This window comes from Dromiciops gliroides, chromosome 3, assembly GCF_019393635.1.
Source record: "Dromiciops gliroides isolate mDroGli1 chromosome 3, mDroGli1.pri, whole genome shotgun sequence".
NCBI lineage: Eukaryota > Metazoa > Chordata > Mammalia > Microbiotheria > Microbiotheriidae > Dromiciops > Dromiciops gliroides.
Genome location: NC_057863.1, coordinates 358,763,080 through 358,781,886, shown reverse-complemented (window position 1 = coordinate 358,781,886; position 18,807 = coordinate 358,763,080). Strand labels below are relative to the sequence as shown.

The following is an 18,807-nucleotide window of genomic DNA, read 5'->3' as shown; positions in this document are numbered from 1 at the left end:
CTCTACCATCTGTGCAAAATCTATTGTCAGAGCAGATAAAAAGGACACTACTGCCAAGGTTCCTCTTCTAGGACATGGTCAAAGCAGCAGCAGACTAACTTTTCTCTCCTTCTTTCCTTCTTTTCTCCCTCCCTTTCCCCTTCCCCAAGACAGTGTCCTAAATCTGTTAAATTAAGTCATTGGATTTTACTCTGTTCTGTTTACAGTTTAATATTTAAGGTTTTATAAATGTAAATATTTTTTGTATATTTTTCTATGAGAAGCACTTCATAGGGAGAAGCACTTATGACAAGGCTATTTTTTAAACCGTGGTATTATCCTAATTTAAAAGAAAATCTGTTTTTAATAATTTTTTATTTTCATAGGATGAAGTTAGAGAAAATATTCAGCTGTACACGCAAAGTCTGATTTTTTTTTTCTTGTCCAGTTTCCCCCACTCCCAACCCCTGCCCTCAGAAGGTATACTTTTTTGTTGTTGTTTAACGTGTAAGCTTGTTCATGCCTTGTTGACTTAGGTAACTGTTTCCTGGGTTGCTCCTAGAATATAGAGAAGGAAGGTCAGCTAAAGACATTGGACTTCTCCCTTCTCTCCTTCCTCTACAAAGCTCCCAGCAGGCTACATTACTATGTTGGTACAATTCTTCTTTCACCCCCTTCCCAAAATGCATTTCTTCTTCCCTGGCTCCAGCCCCAGGGCAATGGGAAGAGGCAGATTTTTGTACTTCCCCAGTCTCTTCTACTTCAGAATTAGAAAACAAAAGAGCTGAGATGGCAGGCAACGTGACATTTTTCCATCTCCATCTGCCTCATTTGTAACCTCCATTTATCTCTGCTTCCAGTCTCCCCACCAAATCCTGATATCTGCAAAAAAAAAATCTTACTGACCCCCTCAACACACTTCCAAGGTGGCCCAGTGGAACTAAAGCACAGTCAGATCATTCACAAAGAAACAGGTTTTCTCTCTGTCTTGGTTACTGGGCTTCAGAGCAGTTCAGTCCAGCAGGAGATCAATAATGGCTCCCAGTGAGACACCCTGGCCACAAGAAGCCCACCCTGTGGAAACTTAACAAAGCAATATCACTCAGCCCGGCGTACTCTGCCCCAGGACCCATGGTTCAGCCTGTGCCCTCCAGCCTGGGCTCCCTTATCTCCTGTGACCTTAAGAACTTTGTCTGGTGGCTCTGCTGAAACACCATCACTCTCGCCAGCACTGTGGACAGGATGGCAAAGGCTACCTTGTCAGCGTGGACAGGGGCTAGCAGTGGGCTGAGAAGAACAGTCCACCCAGATCTCACCTTCCCTCTTTCTTCAGTCCATATACAGTGACTCAAGGTGTTCCACTAATATCTAATTTTCTTTCTTATTGCACTGTGTGAGGTTTTTTTGTAAATCTTATCCTTTTTTCTCCTTATTTCACAACAAAACAAAAAAACCTTAGGCTGCATTTATTACTGAAATGATTGATGCACTGATGGGTCAGGAATTCACTCTAAGAAGACCCAAAGGCCAGTCAGGGATGGGGAGAACTCAGCTGAATAGACCTAGTTGCTGCCCTGTTAGGTAGTGCTATAATGTGAGAGGCCCCCTTCTCATTCCTTTCCCACTGTGCCCTGGGTATTAGGAAGAAAGTTACATCCTAATGCCAACCTGCTAACCCAAAAGCTAAGAAAGCCCTCTGTGAGTGACTACAGCTCATTCTTGAGCCTATTGCCAAAACTCAGCAGCTTAATATGAGGGTCACTAACAAGAGAAGGAAAAGACGGGGTAAGTGATAAATAAACACAAAAAGCCTCTGAGTTCATCTTTAAAAGTATCCAGAGGATTTTAGCACACAAATTCAGACTGAGCAAACAGCATTGGGTCATTCTTAAGACTCAAGAAACTTCCTTCAGAAATTCCCAAGCCCCTGAGGAGTAATAATTGTGTGTCTGGTTAATTCTCCATGAGAGAGCCAGTTCACTAAAATAGCTTTGCTGCTAGAACCTGTTGTGGCTGCATTAACTGGTGGCCATTGCAGCCAGTGAAAACTATTCCAGTATCAGAGCGGCTGCATGGCACTGACACATTGGCCAGGTCTTCTTGGTCCCTTTGCCTCTCCTCTATAACCGTCCACCACCACCACGATCTCCAGCACAGCCCCTCCTGCTTTTCAGACCATTAACGAGGTTGGAGGAGAGAAGCCTTGGCAGCTACTATTAATTTTTCAACCAGACTCATTGACATTTGCAGGATCCAGTCCACCACCCTGCTTACCTCTGTCCTACCCTGGCCAATTCAGTAAACACCACGCAGCTCCCTTGATTAAAAAAAAATAGATTTAAAAAATGAATGTATCTTTTTAAAGGACTTCTGTTCAGTCACAAATATCTGAAAATACTAAAGGTCAAAACCTTGTTGGGTGTTTGTTGAATTTATTTGGGGAGGGGGGAGGGAAGGGGATATTTGTAACAAACAATTTTTTTTCTCAAAGGAAAAGCGGGTCATTGTAAAGGGCTGGGTGTAAACTTTGTTTCATTTCCTTCATTTCAAAGCAATACAAGGTTATTGAGCAGATGGTTTTGTGCCGAATCATGAATGCCAGTCAAGTCCAGACTACTTACTGGTTTCACACACTCTGAAAACTTGCAAGTTTTTTTTGAATTTTCAAATAAATATAAATATGATATATATAGGAACTAATATAGTAATGCACCATGTAACAAAGCCTAGTTCAGTATCAGTCCATGGCTTTTAATTCTCTTAACACTATAGATAAGGATTGTGTTACAGTTGCTAGCAGAGGCAGGAAAATGTCAGTCTGGTGTTCCTCTGGGTCCCCAAAGGACAAAAACAAAACAAAACAAATAACCAAACTGCAAAAGTATCGTCTAATAGTGATGCATCAACCAGCCCGCACCAGGGGTTGGAAAGAATTGCACAAACCATGTCACCTGGAGCTTCTCTGCTGAGGATTTTTCTGCCCATGAATGTTACCAGTCAGTACCTGTACTTCTTGTTTCTCTATTTTTGGTTATGAATGTTGGGATTACCACCTGCATTTAGGGGGGAAAAATTGTGTTCTGTGCTTTCCTGGTATCTTGTTCTGAGGTACTCTAGTTTTGTCTATCAACCAAGAAAATATACTTGTGGTGTTTCTTTTATTGAACTTTCAACAGTCTCTTTAGTAAATACAGGTAGTTGAATAATTGTTTCAAAAACTGAACAGATGACAAAACTCTGTTCCAGAAGTAAGACATTTCTTAACTTTATCATGTATAACAGATCTTTTTGTTTTAATTTTTTTCCTTGTGTTCTTCCAAGCTTCTGGTATAAGGGGGGGGGAAAGAAAAAAAAAAGGAATGTGTCTAAAGTCCATCAGTGTTAACTCCCTGTGACAGGGATGAAGGAAAATACTTTAATAGTTAAAAAAAAATAATAATGCTGAAAGCTCTCTACGAAAGACTGAATGTAAAAGTAAAAAGTGTACATAGTTGTAAAAAAAAAGGAGTTTTTAAACATGTTTATTTTCTATGCACTTTTTTTATTTAAGTGATAGTTTAAATTAATAAACATGTCAAGTTTATTGCTGCAGACAGTGGAACTTTATTTCTTTTCGGCAGAGGGATAGTTGGAGGGGTTGGTAAGGGCCTTCAGGCCAAAGTGCTTGTCATTTTTCCCTTTTCTTCAGAATAGAAGTCACTAAAAATATTCCCCATTTCTATCCAGGTTTGATGCAGGGGAAAATTCTGGGTTGGGGTTAGAGGGCCCTGTAGGCAGTGCTCTTCTACTTAGTTCTTATGTGACCTTTGGGCAATCTTCTCTGCGCCTCACTTTCTTAGTCTTAAAAAAAAAGGCCTCTGCAGACCTTTCCATTCTCATTCTGGCATCCTGTGGTTTCCTCCTCTTGCTTACCCAGCCTCATATTTCATTCCCATTCAACTCTATTCCCTTTTTGCAGAAATTATTTTGAGTTGGAGAAGAGAGGTGGAATATTTTCCTTTTATATTCTGCTCATCCTCCCTCCTTTGTCCAACTATTTAATACAGCAGGTGTTTATTAAGCTCGTACTGCTTTGCAGAACACTTTTAGATACTGGGAAAAAAAGTAACAATGGGTAAGAGAGTCCCCTTCCTAGAAGGAGCTTATGGTTGATTAGGTGATTTAATACTCTAAGCACAACTACAATTCACAATTATTTTAATTGCATTACAGTTGCTACACAAAAGGTTGTGTAGGATTGTTACAGACTTATCCCCAAATACACTGGAGGGAGCACAATGAAGAAACAAAACTGGTGTTTCTCACATATGGTGAAAACCTATCCAAGAAGTAATGGAATGAAAGGCAACATGGCAAGGTGGATGTGACCCTGGACTGAGAAGCAGGAAAACTCAAGTTCAAATCCTGTCAAGTCACTTACCAGCAGTATTAACATGAACAAGTCACTTGGTCACATTGTGCCTCAGTTTCTTCATATATGCAATAATTGAATTAATTCCATCTCAGATTTCTTCTAACCTTATAAATATGATCCTATTTAATGCCAGGGGACCATAGATCAACTAAATTAAATTCCAAATAAAACCTGCATTCAACCCACCTTAATCCTTAATTTTGATGTCCGCAATCCCTGTCACCTTCCTGCAGGGCATAGGTGAATAAATATTTGAAAACATTCTGCCAGTCATTCATTAACTCCAGGGTGGATCACATTGCAACTAAGGCCCTGGCAGTGGGGGAGGAGTGAATGACTGTCTTCATTTAAATAGCGGCCTCTCTTCTTCCCAGTGATTGGCAGTGCAGCCTCTCCCAGTTTCCTCCCCTCACTACTTTTATCTTTGGGTCACTGCCTTGGGCTGAGCTCTAGAGACCATGGGGACTCCAAATGATCAAGCAGTATTGAGAGCCATCTTCAGCCCAGACACCCCATTTGGAGACGTGCCTGGGTTGGAACTTGGAGAAGATCAACTAGAGAAAAATCAGTTGGAAGATGAAGGTGAGAGTTATTTCCTCTGTGACCCTTGGTCTGTCACTCTGAGCCTCAGCTTGCTCACTTCTAAAATTGGACTAAATTGCTACAGTCCCATTCCTATTTTGAGTCCTGTGATGTCTATAACATTTAGCCTAGAAATTTGTGAGTTAAAACTAGAAACTTCGGGGCAGCTAGGTTGTGCAGTGGTTAAAGCACCGGCCTTGGATTCAGGAGTACCTGAGTTCAAATCCGGCCTCAGACACTTGACACTTAACTAGCTGTGTGGCCCTGGGCAAGTCACTTAACCCCCATTGTCCCACCAAAAAAACAAACTAGAAACTTCCCCATCCACAGAGGATTTGGCTCCTTACTACCTGTGTCCTCCATTTTCTGGGAGAAGGGCGATTGGTAATCCATAGACTTGGTCTAAAATCCCCAGGAAACCAGTTGGAGGTTAACTGTGTCAAGTTGCTCATAACTGACTTCCAGAGTGACTTGTTATAGTGCCCCTGCTAACCTAGCATTAGAATCTATCTTTAGGGGGGCAGCTAAGTGGCGCAGTGAACAGAGCACCAGCCCTGGATTCAGGAGGACCTGAATTCAAATCTGGCCTCAGACACTTAACACTTACTAGCTGTGTGACTCTGGGCAAGTCACTTAACCCCAATTGCCTCACCAAAAAAAAAAAAAAAAAAAGAATATCTTTAGGACCACGCTTACCCATAGGAAACCTTCCTCCCTTGCCATCCCAAACCACTTGGCCAAAATTTAATGTGTAAAGGGGCACCCTTCTACATCCTTGCCAGTATTTCTCAATGGAAAAGATTCTTTGGGGTAGAAAGTGAAAAGGGGTATTACTTGGTAGAAGTGGAGACCTGTGTGAGGTGGAGGTAGGCTAGAAGAAGCAGATGTGTGGAGCAAATGAGAGCCATGAGTAGTAACTATTTGATGTAGTCCCAACCTGGTGTGTCTCTAGAACTACTAAGCCAGTTCTTCCCTATTAGAATATAATTGCGGGGGCAGCTAGATGGCACAGTGGATAGAGCACTGGCCCTGGAGTCAGGAGTACCTGAGTTCAAATCCGGCCTCAGACACTTAACACTTACTAGCTGTGTGACCCTGGGCAGGTCACTTAACCCCAATTGCCTCACTAAAAAAAAAAAAAAAAAAGAATCAGTCATCAGTGTCTTATGGTTCAAGGTCAAAGTCTGCGTCAAATAAGTTCTATGGAGCACCAATGGCTCTTTGCAATGGATACCATGTTTGAGAGGGAGGTGGAGATGCGGTAAATCTCATGCCATCAGGGTTTACCCTCATCCACCTGATGACAGTTAAAGAGAAGAGTCCTGCAGAACTGATGTAAACAATACTAGACTAATGATGGAGGCTGGACCTCTAAGATCCATCCCCTTCCATCTCTAAAGACCTCATGAGTCTACCCTACTCTTTTTGTCAATGAATAACAAACATCTGCTATCTGCAAGGAACTGTGCTGGTTACAGAGAATACAGAAACGTGAAACATGGCTCCTGTCCTCCCATTAACAATCTGGAGACTTTCATTCTATGAAAAGCTCAGTAATGATATGAGATAGTGTGGACAACGAGTGCTGTAGGATTTCAGACATCATGGAGGGATGGGTGGTCTGGGAAAGCTTCGTGGAGGTGGAATTCCAGCTAGGTTTTGAAGGTTAATCAGAATTGTGATCACTGGGGCAAATAAAAGGCGACAGCATTTCAAGCAGGGGACTTATTTGGGTAAAAGCATGGAGGCAGAAATGGAAGTTGTATGTTCTTGGGTTAATGAGTAAGTCAGTCCAGCTAGAGTGGTGGTTTCATGTGAGAGAGGAATGAGGTATGAGGCTGGGAAATTAACCCGTTAGAGCACGAAAAGCCTTGAATAGCAGATGAGAGTGGTGACTTGTGTCCTTTGTCATCTATAGATGTGCACATAGACATTCCTGTCTCCAGGAAGGCCTTGTACCCCCAAGAATGGCCTAATCTAAAACCATCCAGGGAAGGCAGCTCGGTGTGAAATGAACCCTGGATTTAGAGTAGGAAGGAGCACACAGGTTATAATCCCAGTTAATGCTACTTGCCACCTAGGTGATGTTGGGTTGCTCACTTTACTCCTCTGTGTCTCAAATTCTTTATCTGTAAAATGAAGTTGCATTGGATGGTCTTTAAAGACCCTTCTTACTCCAAATACTAGGATCCTTTGAGAAGCACCAGTAAATTGATCCCTCTCTACTACTCCAATCAGAGCAATTGATCAGGCAGATCAGTCCTCCCCCTCCAGCGATGTGGCTTAGGTTCCTGAAGAGTTGCAGTCTCCCAAATCTTAAGACTCATTCCCCTTCCTCTCTTCCCCATTCTTCCCTACTTCCTGGGTCACATACACTGGCTACAGATGATGCCTTCCCTGGGGACCTGCTAGAACAGACCAAGAACCTAGAGTTACAGGGGGTAACAGCAGCTGAAGCTGGGAACCTGAACACAGCTCTTGAGAGGTTCAGTCAAGCCATCGACCTGCTGCCTGGCAGGGCCTCAGCCTATAACAACCGAGCCCAGGCTCGAAGGCTCCAGGGGGATGTGGCAGGTGAGTACATCTTAAGAGAGCAAGGTAAGGTGATGATGCCAAATTCCAGAGAACCCTCTCTATGAGGATCTGTGCAGGGAACAACCTCCTAGCTACATTGGTGCTGCCCGGGCAATTACATAAGAGGCTAAGTCTCATGGATCTCAGTGGACAGAAAGCAAGTAACACCACTGAGGAAATGGGATGGGGTCATTTAGCCTGGAAAAAAAAGAAGCCTGGTGGCATGGGGACCAGCTGCTCCCCTTCTACACAAACCTGGCCAATATTCATGTCATTTATGTCAGACACTCTACTGGAAGGGAAGAAAGAAACAAATGGGTTCTGCAGTGCCTGGGTTTGGCAGTAAGAACTGATGGGTCATATGGACAACCTTGCTCCTTGCCCTAACCATTGGGAAACTTGCGCTGTAACTTATTGCCACTTCTGAATTCTGTATTTTGATGATATCTGTGTGAGAGGAGTCATTAGGCACATTCACCAGTGGTCCAAGTTCTAGGTCCATGGAAAACTAACGGAGACCTACCAGAGCACTCTGCTGCCGATAAGAGGGCTTCTATCTCCCTAAGACTTCCAATATACTAGGCAATAAGAGCACAAAGGGGAAAAATATCTTTGTAAGAGTTTATAGTCTACTGGAGGATACAACCTAAGTAAATATAGTCAGTAGATATGGGAGAAAGTATTAACAACTAGGGGGATTATGAAATGTTTTCTTTAGCACTTGGACAGCTAAACTGAGCCTCAAAGGAAGCTAATTCCTTCCTTGAAGGAAGGATTCCAAGAGACAACAAGTGAAGAAGAAGGACATCCCAGCCATGGGGGGCTGGCCTATGCAAAAAGAGGAAGAAAGAATGGGTTCAGGGTACAAGTAGGCTAGTTTGGGTCTTGGAGGGCATGATGAATATTTAACCTACATAGCGCCTCTTCTGACCTCAGTTTCCCAACCTCAACTCAAACTAGTGTCCTGTAGCTGACAACATCTCTCCTCTGTGTTCCATCATTGGGTAACCCTGAGGGGACAGGGTTCCTGGGACTATTGCTGTGAGATCTCATCTGGCATGCTAGGCATCAATTAATTTTTACAAAAAGGCATTACAGAGAAGGTATAGCAAGAATAAAAATCATGCAACATCCGCATGAATCAGGGACACGCTTTTCCTTGGGGACAATGGGCTTAAGCTTAAAGTGATTTGGGGCAGGAGAAACATATCCCTCCCCTACCTTTTGGATCACCAAAGATCCATCCCTTTCTACCTAGTTACCTCCTTAGTTCAGGGCTTTATCACTTCTTGACTAGATCATCACAATGATTTCCTAATTAGTCTCACTTGCCTGAAGTTTTCTTTCCACTTCAATTCATTCTATACACTGCAGTCAAACCAAAATCTGACCATGTTACTGCCCTACTCAATCAACTCCATTGGCTTCCTATTGCTTGTAGATTCAAATGTTAAACTCTTATGCTTAGCTTTTAAAGCCCTTCACAACCTTGCTCTAATCTACCTTTCCAATCTCATTTGACACTGCTCTTTTCCCATGCTCTTAGATCCAGCCAAACTAGCTTTCTCTCCATTCCTCACACCCAATAGTCCATCTCTCATCTCTGTTCCTTTGTACAAGCTGACTCCCTGCCCTTGCCTGTTCACTCCCTCTTCACCTCCACTTCATACATTCCCTGTGTTCCTTCAATGTACAACTCAAGCATCACCTACATGAAGCTCCTCCTGATCCCTCAATTGCCAGTGCCTCCTATTTCACAATAGTTTGTAATTATTCTCTATATTTATTGTGTATTTACTCATATATGTCCTCATTTCCTTTGTTGGAATTTAAGCTCCTTATGAGTCTGGATCATTTCTTTTATTATATTTGACTCCCTAGCACTAGCACAGTGCTTGAGTAGATACTTAAAAATACACCTCTAGAAGGCTAGGTGGCGCAGTGGATAAAGAACTGGCCCTGGAGTCAGGAGGACCTGAGTTCAAATCTGACCTCAGACACTTGACACTTACTAGCTGTGTAACCCTAGGCAAGGCCCTTAACTCCAATTGCCTTAAAACATCCAGAGCCATCTCCAGTGGTCCTGATGTATATCTTGTGTTAAGGGCTAAAATTCTAGCTAGTCTGTCTAAAATCTAATGAGTGGTTGCCAATAAATTATAAGCTTTAGCAAGAGTTAGACTTTTAAGCATTTATTAAGGAGAATAAGAATTTGGTAAAGAGAGAAAGGCCTACATTCATCTATCTATTAAAGGGAGAGTGCATTCCTAGCTCCCTTCTCCACCAGAGTCCTCAGGAAAAAGCCCCAGTCAGAGCGCCAGGCTCCCCCTTCTTCCTCCCACAAGCAAACACCACTTCCTGATGCCAAAGAAAAGACGCATGGTCTTGCTCTCAAAGACCTTCACTTCATGGCGGAGCTTTTCTACAGTAAGTCTCCAGGAGGTGGCGTCATTCCAATCGTCACACTTTCCATTGGACCGAGATGGCTCTGGAAGAGAGAGTGAGGTTAGTGACCTTGCACTGCCCTCCCTCACTTAAATCCAAGTCATGACTTTACCTCCCAATGTCAAGGTTCTCTTCAAGACAAAGGACAAACAACCACAACCAAACCTAAACAAGAACCCCAACTTTGACAGAGCCCAACAACTGGTCATCAAGCCTCGACCTGAAGTGTTGGATAGCTCACCACCTCCCCATACAACAGCTCTAGTAAGATTTCCATATATTGAGCCCAAATCTGACTTCCTGCAACTTCTCCCCATGACCCCTAGGTCTGTCTTCTAGGGTCAAGCAGATACGTCTAACCCTTCTTTTGTGTGACAGCCCTTCAAATACTTGAAGAGGTATTACTATATTTTATCCCTAGCCCCAGAGTCTTCTCTTCTTCAAGCTAACTGTCGTCAGTTCCTTCCTTTGATCCTCATAGATCTTGTTCTCCTCTCGTACCATGCTGGTAGCTGTCTCCTGAATGTCAATCAGTCAACAAACTTTTATTAGGTACATGCCATGTGCCAAGCACTGCAGATACAAAGAAAGGCAAAAACATGATCCCTGGTGTTTTGGGCTGAATCTGACTCCAGCCAGTCCCTTTTCATTTAAGGTTTAATACTGGAACAGCATGAGGTGCTCATGGGTCATTCAATGGTTAAGAAAAGATTTACTTTGGGGGCAGCAGTGGATAGAGCACCGGCCCTAGATTCAGGAGGACCTGAGTTCAAATCCGAGCTCAGACACTTGACACTTAGTAGCTGTGTGACCCTGGGCAAGTCACTTAACCCCAATTGCCTCACCAAAAAAAAGAAAAAAGAAAAATATTTACTTAGCCATAGCAGGAAGAGGACATTTAATAAGGGTAGACATTGAGAATCCCTTGAGTTGATTTGACTGAGCAATTTCTATTGTTACAATGCACCATTTGTCAAATGCTTTGCTTAAAAGTCTCAGGCCTCACACACACCTGTGCCACAGCAGAAATGGAATCTTCCCAAATCATCATGAAAGGCTTTCCAAGGTATATATTGGTAAGCACTGGCTGGTAGCAATTCCATGAGATCTTGTACAGTCTACTAAGGCGATCCATGAAAGAATTTCAACTTCTGACATTCTCATAACAATAGTTTGCTTTCAGCTGTTTGTTTAATCACATCCTTTTCTCTGAACCAGTGGCCCAACTCAAGACAGCATCTTGCAACTGAGTCCACTTTGGGTCACGCCTCTTCACCTTGGCTATGTAAGATTGTCTTAGAGCTAGATATTTTCCATCCATTGATGGTATTCTTTCTGGAGGGAATTATAAATTCTCTGGCATATTTTCCTGTGTCACAAGCCCTACTACTAAGTCTTCACCCCTTCAGCAAGAATCACTGTGCCTGGAAAATTGTAGAACATGACATTTGCTTCCACATTACTTCTTCCTGGCCTGTGCCAGCTGTAGTTGGCCTGGGAAGCTATCCATCTCTGATGGGTAGCATCTAATTAGGCACTCATCATGAAAGAGAGCAATAAGTTGTTGCTTGTCCGTATCTGGAATTGTGTTCTGTTTACCTGTTTTGTCTAGTAGCATGATTGAAACCTATGCTTTTTGGGGGGAATCTCCTCATGCCTAGTAAATTTTGTTCCAGCCTCTCATTTTCATTCTCTATGTATCTTAATTTTGATGTATTTCTTGTATGCAGCATATTGTTGAATTTTGTTTCCTTATTGATTATGCCATTCTCTTTTGTTTTTAAAAAAGAGCAGCCCAGTGATATTTTATCTTTAAAGCTGTAGACTACCTGGTGATGTACAGTTCTGATACTTTGGTGAAGTCATGGTTTCACTGACTTGGGTATTCCTTTCACTGGTGTAGATTCTAATCCCTTCTCATCCAGTGTGACTATTTCCCATGTTTTCCCATAAACTCCCTATGAATACTAATGTCAATATCAATAACATGGCAAGGCTTTTCCTTTGGTCCATTTAATATACCCAAGTGGCTTGCAAAGTATTTCTTATTTTGATCTAGAAGCTCTGAGTTTCAATTCTAATTTCCTGGTGATTTTAATTTTGGAATTTATTTCAGGAGATGACTGGTGAATTCTTAGTTTCTACTTTACCCTCTTATCTTTACCCTTTTATCTATTTTTTTTACCTTTTTTTCCCCTTTTTTTTTTGCGGGGCAATGAGGGTTAAGTGACTTGCCCAGGGTCACACAGCTACTAAGTGTCAAGTGTCTGAAGCCAGATTTGAACTCAGGTCCTCCTGAATCTAGGGCCAGTGCTTTATCCACTGCGCCACCTAGCTGCCCCTATATTTTTTTAACTAGGTAAAAGAGGCCTTTCTTTACCTCCTTTCTTGCTTAGCCTTAATCACTGAATGGATGTTGCCTCAGGCAAACTGAGACCTGGGAAAGGTCTTAATTTAAAAGGTCAAGGTCACCCACTGCATCCAAGACCATCTTCACTTGTCCTGATAATATCTTGACCATCTCCAGTTATCTTGACCATCTGCAATTTTCCTGATAATATCTTGACCATCTCCAGTTGTCCTGATAATATCTTGCCACTGGACCCAGATGGCTCCAGAGGAGAAAGTGAGGCTAGTGACTTTGCACAGCCCTCCCTCACTTTAATCCAATTCATTGCAAGTCATGATATCACCTCCTGATGTCATGGTCCTCTTCAAAAATGAAGGGGGGGGGGGGAAGCAGCTAGATGGTGCAGTGGATAAAGCACCAGCTCTGGAATCAGGAGAACCTGAGTTCAAATCTGGCCTCAGACACTTGACACTTAATAGCTGTGTGACCCTGGACAAGTCACTTAACCTTCATTGCCTTGCCCTCTTCCCCCCCCCCAAAATGAAGGACAAACAACTTTATCCTTTGGTTCTGAGAGATCTGAGTAGTTTTATTGAAATATGATGTTTAGCCTCTTTTTTTCATCATGGCATTCTACTAGTACAATAATTCTTCATTTTTTTTTCTCTATGATCTGTTTTTCAGGCCAGGTGTTTTTGATGTGTGATACCTTAAATTTTCTTCTATTGTCTCAGTCTTTGGACTTTGTTTTAATATTTCTTGTTGTCTCTAGGAATCATTAGTTTCTACTTGATCCATTCTAATTTTCAGGGAGTTTTTTCCCCAGGCAAGGCTTTGTGTTTCTTGTGTGAATTCCTTTGTCAATTCTTTATTGAATAGCTCTCATTTTCCAATTTTCTCTTCAAGCATTCTCATTGTATTTGTGGAACACTTTAAACTTAAAAAAAAAAAACCAAAAAGCTCTTGCTTCATCTCTTCTGGGAATTCTAGTTGGATTTGTGTCCAAGCTGTGTTTTTCTCTAAGGCTTTGTCTGTAGATATTTTGGAGTCATACTCTTCTTCTGCATCTATGTCTTGAGTATCTTTGCCACCATAACAGCTCATATATCTATACCTATATTGGTCTATTGATGGACTAACTCAATGGATTTTCCATACAGCTACATTTTATAAAATATGTAATAAACATTTTCACATCAAATTTTATTTTTCTAGTAAAAATGGTTAAAATGATTTTAAATAGTTTTGGATTCAATGAGGTATCACTTTTATTTTATTGGATTATTTTTCATTCACATTTAAAGTTGTGATTGTTAGGTTTGTGTTTCCCTTCACTGATTTCTTTTGTACTTTTTAATCTCCCACATCTTTTAAGTTAGAACCTTTTACCTGCACTTAGTTTTGATTATACTAATTTGCTACGTCTCTTTCCATAGATCATTTTTGTAATGTTCTGGAGTCATAGAGGTGAATAATGTGTATAGTTCCCTGGGCACATCTTATATCCTACTCATATAATAAAAAACACCAGACATAGTAACTGAGCTTCTTTCTCAGCCAATCTTTTCATTCCTTAGGTATCAAGGAGTCTCCAAACTCTAGCCTCTCAGATTACACTCATGTTACAGATCATTCTGAGAACAACTTTCAAGGACAGCTATGTATCCTGCCAGTTTAGCCTACTATTCTCCTCTTTAAGCTTTTTCACAATAGGCATACATGGTAAGGGTATTCTGGTATTCTGTTCTTGCTTGCTATGTCTGACATTCAGTGAGCAATGAAGATGTTTGAGTTTGTCCCAAGTAGAACAGAAACTACAAGAATACCTATGGGGTCTGGACACTCCTAAGGGAGCTATATTCACTCCTTCTTTAATACCCATGACCTTTTTTGGACATTGTAGATCTGCTATGATAGATATAGTTCTTTTCACCAAGTCTACAAATAAAATAAATACAGCTAAAATAAGAAGCAATGATATGGATAGGAAAAAGAATATTTACATGAAAAGTTTCTTATTTTAAAAGTTTGATATCTAAAATCTTCCATTCCCCAGAGATAAATGATCAAAGTATATAAAGTCTTCAAATGAAGAAATATAAACTACTAATAACCATTTTAAACGTTTAAAAATAATTACTAGGGGGGCAGCTAGGTGGCATAGTGGATAAAGTGCCGGCCCTGGATTCAGGAGGACCTGAGTTAAAATCTGGCCTCAGATACTTGACACTAGCTGTGTGACCCTGGGCAAGTCACTTAACCCTCATTGTATCGCAAAAAAAACCCCAAAACAAACAAAAATACTAGCTTTTGATTGTTAACAATAATTAGCTATTATTGATAACTAACAAATAGAGAAACGAAAATTAAAACAACTACAGAATGTAACTTCACATTCATCAGAATGTCAAAGATAGCAAAGGATGTTGGTGGGGATATCAGAAAACAAGAATGCTAATTTACTGCTAATAAAGGTAAGAAATAATCCAACTCCTTTCAAAATAATTTGGATTTATGCAAATGAAATTATAGAAACTTTTCATACCCATTGTCCCACCAATATAATTTATCTCCCAAGGAAGTTATTGACAATAAGAAAAAACCTATGTGTATAAACATATTCATATCAATGTCATTTCTAAATAAAGCATGAGTAAAATGATTGGGGAAATAGCTGAACAAATTTAATTATATGAATATATGGTGTACACATACTCCAGGGTGGGTCAAAAGTCATGAAAGGGTCTGATGTTTTAGTAACTTTTCGGCAATGAAGGTTAAGTGACTTGCCCAGGGCCACACAGCTAGTAAGTGTCAAGTGTCTGAGGCCGGATTTGAACTCATGTTCTCCTGCATCCACTACACCATCTAGCTTCCCCGTTTTAATAACTTTTTGAAAATTATTTTTTTTATTTTTCACCATTTACAAGATTTGGTTTTTCACATATCATATAAATCCATTTCCTATATATACTGTATATAATACTATGGTATTGTAAATTAAAAACAAAAAATAAAGGAATTATTAAATATGCATGACTTTGGGCCCACCCTGTTTAACCAATGATGAAAATGAATAATTCTTATTCATTGTAGCAATTGATGGGGTGGGATGGTGAGCAGAGCTGTTCAACTACTCTTATTTTTTCCCTTTCCCTTCACCCTATTGCTATTGGCTAGATAGGTTTCTCTGTATAGAGGGCAGCTAGGTGACATAGGGCTCTGGGCCTTGAATGAGGAAGACCTGAGTTTAAATCCAGCCTTAGATATTTATTAGATGTATGACCCTGAGCAAGTCATTGAACCTCTGTCTCAGTTTCCTCATCTGTAAAATGTAGAAAATAATAGCACCTACCTCCCAGGGTTGTTTTAAGAGTAAAATAGGGGCAGCTAGGTGGCGCATTGTATAAAACACTGGACCTGGATTCAGGAGGACCTGAGTTCAAATCCAGCCTCAGACCCTTGACACTTATTAACTGTGTGACCCTGGGCAAGTCACTTAACCCTCATTGCCCTGCAAAAAAAAAAAAGTAAAATAATATTGAGACAATATGATAATATTATAGATAATAATAAAATTAGAGATACTAATGATATAATTATTATAAAAGCATTTAGCCCAGTACCTAGCACACAGTAGGTACCTTGTAAATATTAGCTATTATTATATAAACACTTTTTCTGGAACTCCTGCTCTGGGGCCTTGCTGTCCTGATGGGTGTGTGTTACACTTGGCCTATTATTTCCAGGAAGCTCCAGCCATTCCTGGTCATCTCTTGTCCAAGTGCTTACTCTAGCTAGCCCTTCTCCATCTGAAACCAGATCAAATCAACTCTGACATTACTCCTGGAAAAGGTGTGTCAGTCTACTCTCCTGTGGCTTCACTCACCATACCTACAACCTTTTAGACTTAAATACCCCTTCCCTAGCCACCAATTAATCAACATTTATTAAGTGCCTATTGTGTGCTAACCAATGTGCTAAATGGTAGCAATATAAAGAGAGGCAAAACACAGTCCCTGCCCTCAAGAAGGAAAGAACATGCAAGCAAATATACACAAAGCAAGATATATCTAGGATAAATAGGATAGAATCTACTACAAGAGGGAAGACACTGGACTTAAGACCCATGTGTATTGTACCTCTAGATAAAAACTAATTAAGTCTAGCTGACTAATTAACATATTAACTGATATCCTGAAGGAAAGCACACTGGAGGGAACAGGATGGGAGGAGTACAGTTTGTGAACTTTATGGCCTTAGAAAACTACACCCTAGGGGCAGCTAGATGGCACAGTGGATAGAGCACCTGCCCTGGATTCAGGAGGACCTGAGTTCAAATCTGACCTCAGACACTCGACACTTAGTAGCTGTGTGACCCTGGGCAAGTCACTTAATCCCTATTGCCCTGAAAAAAAAACTAAACAAAACCAAAAAGAAAAAGAAAAAAAGAAAACTGCACCCTAACCTACAGCCTTCAGAATATGTTGTGAAGTGATGTAGAGTTAACAGCAGAACCAAAAGAATAGTGTGAATGTAGACTAGGGGCCTCTCAGCTCCATCTAGGTTTGTTTCCTGAGCCTCCACCTAATGTTTCACTTTTCTTGGGCCAAAAGTCATTTAATGGAAGAGAACAGCAAAATAAATAAAATGCACAACTTCCCAGTGATTCCCACAACACAAGTGGAAGAGGGAATACTTACCCTCCCCAGTCCCCACTCCTCCTATGGTTCCCCGACCACTGGCACAGCTCTCAGCCTCTGAAACCACTATTGTGGTCCTTGCCTGTCCCAGCACTGCTGATCTCCCATGCAGCTGAGCTGCTCTCTCCACAGCTTCCCTGCTGACTAGCTTCTTTCTCTCAGGGATCAGTGACCCCTCTAATGGGAGACAATTCAAGCTTCAAGTTATTGGGTTTTTTGTTTTTTGTTTTTGTTTTTTGGTGAGGCAATTGGGGTTAAGTGACTTGCCCAGGGTCACACAGCTAGTAAGTGTCAAGTGTCTGAGGTCATATTTGAACTCAGTTCTTCCTGAATCCAGGGTGGGTTCTCTATCCACTGTGCCACTTAGCTGCCCTTCAAGTTATTGTTAACCCTTTGGTTAGTAAGACCCAAAGTCATACTCAGCCAGCACAACAAAAAATCTGTTAAATCAAATCTGAGTTTGACAGCCTCTCTCCTTTCAGAAGAAAATTCCTCAGGCCTGGTAGATATTTGGGTTGGGATGAATAATTTGACTTAAACTCCCATTCTGTCCTAACTACTGTCTATATATATGTCTGGGAATTATCTTCGTGTTGTGGTTGTTGTTCAGTCATAGCTGACTCTTTGTGTCCCCATTTGGAGTTTTCTTGGCAAGGACGCTGGAGTGGTTTGTCATTTCCTTCTCCATCTCATCTTATAGATGGGGAAATCGAGGCAAACAGGATTAAGTGACTTGCCCCCAGGGTCACACAGCTAATACGTGTCCGAAGCCAAATTTGAACTCTGCTCTTCCTGACTGCAGGGTCGGAGCACTATACACTGAGCAGTCTTGCTGCCCTGTCCAGAGTCTCACAGCTAATAACTAAGTGGTTTGAATCAGAGTGTTCTCTGTATCAAATCTAGCGCTCTCTCCACTACACCTCACTGCTTGATCCAAGCTACATTTGACCAAGAAATCTTTCTGGAGCATTTGCTACTCGGGAGGTGGGGATTGGGAAGGGGGGGATGTCGGGGTAGGGGTGGGGGTGGCAGGAGCGGGGAGGGTGAGAAGGAAGCTGCAGTTCTAAATATGACCATCGGGCGGCACAGTGACTCTTCACAAGGAAAGATGGAACTTCTTTACCTGTGCCAAAGATAGACAACTCCAGGAAGAGTCTATTTCCACCTCACGCCTTCCCCTTCCAATGACCTCAAGCCTCTATGAACTTTTCTTTCTCCCCACCCCCGCTAGGTGCATTGGAGGACCTGGATTGTGCCATTCTGCTGAGTAAGGGCCAAGGACAGGTGGCATGTCAGAGCTATGTCCAGCGGGGGCTTGTGGCCCGTCTGCAGGGCAGAGATGACGATGCCAGGAGCGATTTCGAGAAGGCAGCTCGGCTGGGCAGCCCCTTTGCCCGACGCCAGCTGGTCCTGCTCAACCCTTACGCGGCCCTGTGTAACCGGATGCTGGCTGACATGATGAGACAGCTGCAGGGCATCAGTGATCCCTGAGAAGAGGCACCCCTGCCTGGGTACCACGCTCCTGGGCAGCCCAGAGGGAGAGGGCAGCGCCCGCTAACGGAATAAAGTCACCTTTATTTGAGTCTGATTCCTAATCGTTGTGTTAAGCTAATTCCCTTTAGCTCAGCCAATAGAATTCATTAATAGGATCTAATTTTTAGAGCCTGTTTTAGGCTCCTGCCTTTGGGCTCATTGAGTCCCCTAAAGCCCAGAGGTCAGTAAGGTAGAAAGTTATGGGGTCTGAATTAAAGCCTCCGTAC

At 41.8% G+C, this 18,807-nt stretch overlaps 1 protein-coding gene across 1 annotated transcript; it reads left to right on the top strand.

The window, feature by feature from the left end:
* The first annotated feature begins 4,759 nt into the window (after positions 1–4,759).
* Positions 4,760–18,629, top strand: TTC36 (tetratricopeptide repeat domain 36). Its single transcript, XM_043993259.1, has 3 exons — positions 4,760–4,975; positions 7,361–7,549; positions 18,279–18,629. The coding sequence occupies exons 1-3, from the start codon at positions 4,852–4,854 to the stop codon at positions 18,536–18,538; spliced, it is 573 nt and encodes a 190-aa protein (XP_043849194.1). The 5' UTR covers positions 4,760–4,851; the 3' UTR covers positions 18,539–18,629.
* Positions 18,630–18,807: the final 178 nt, after the last annotated feature.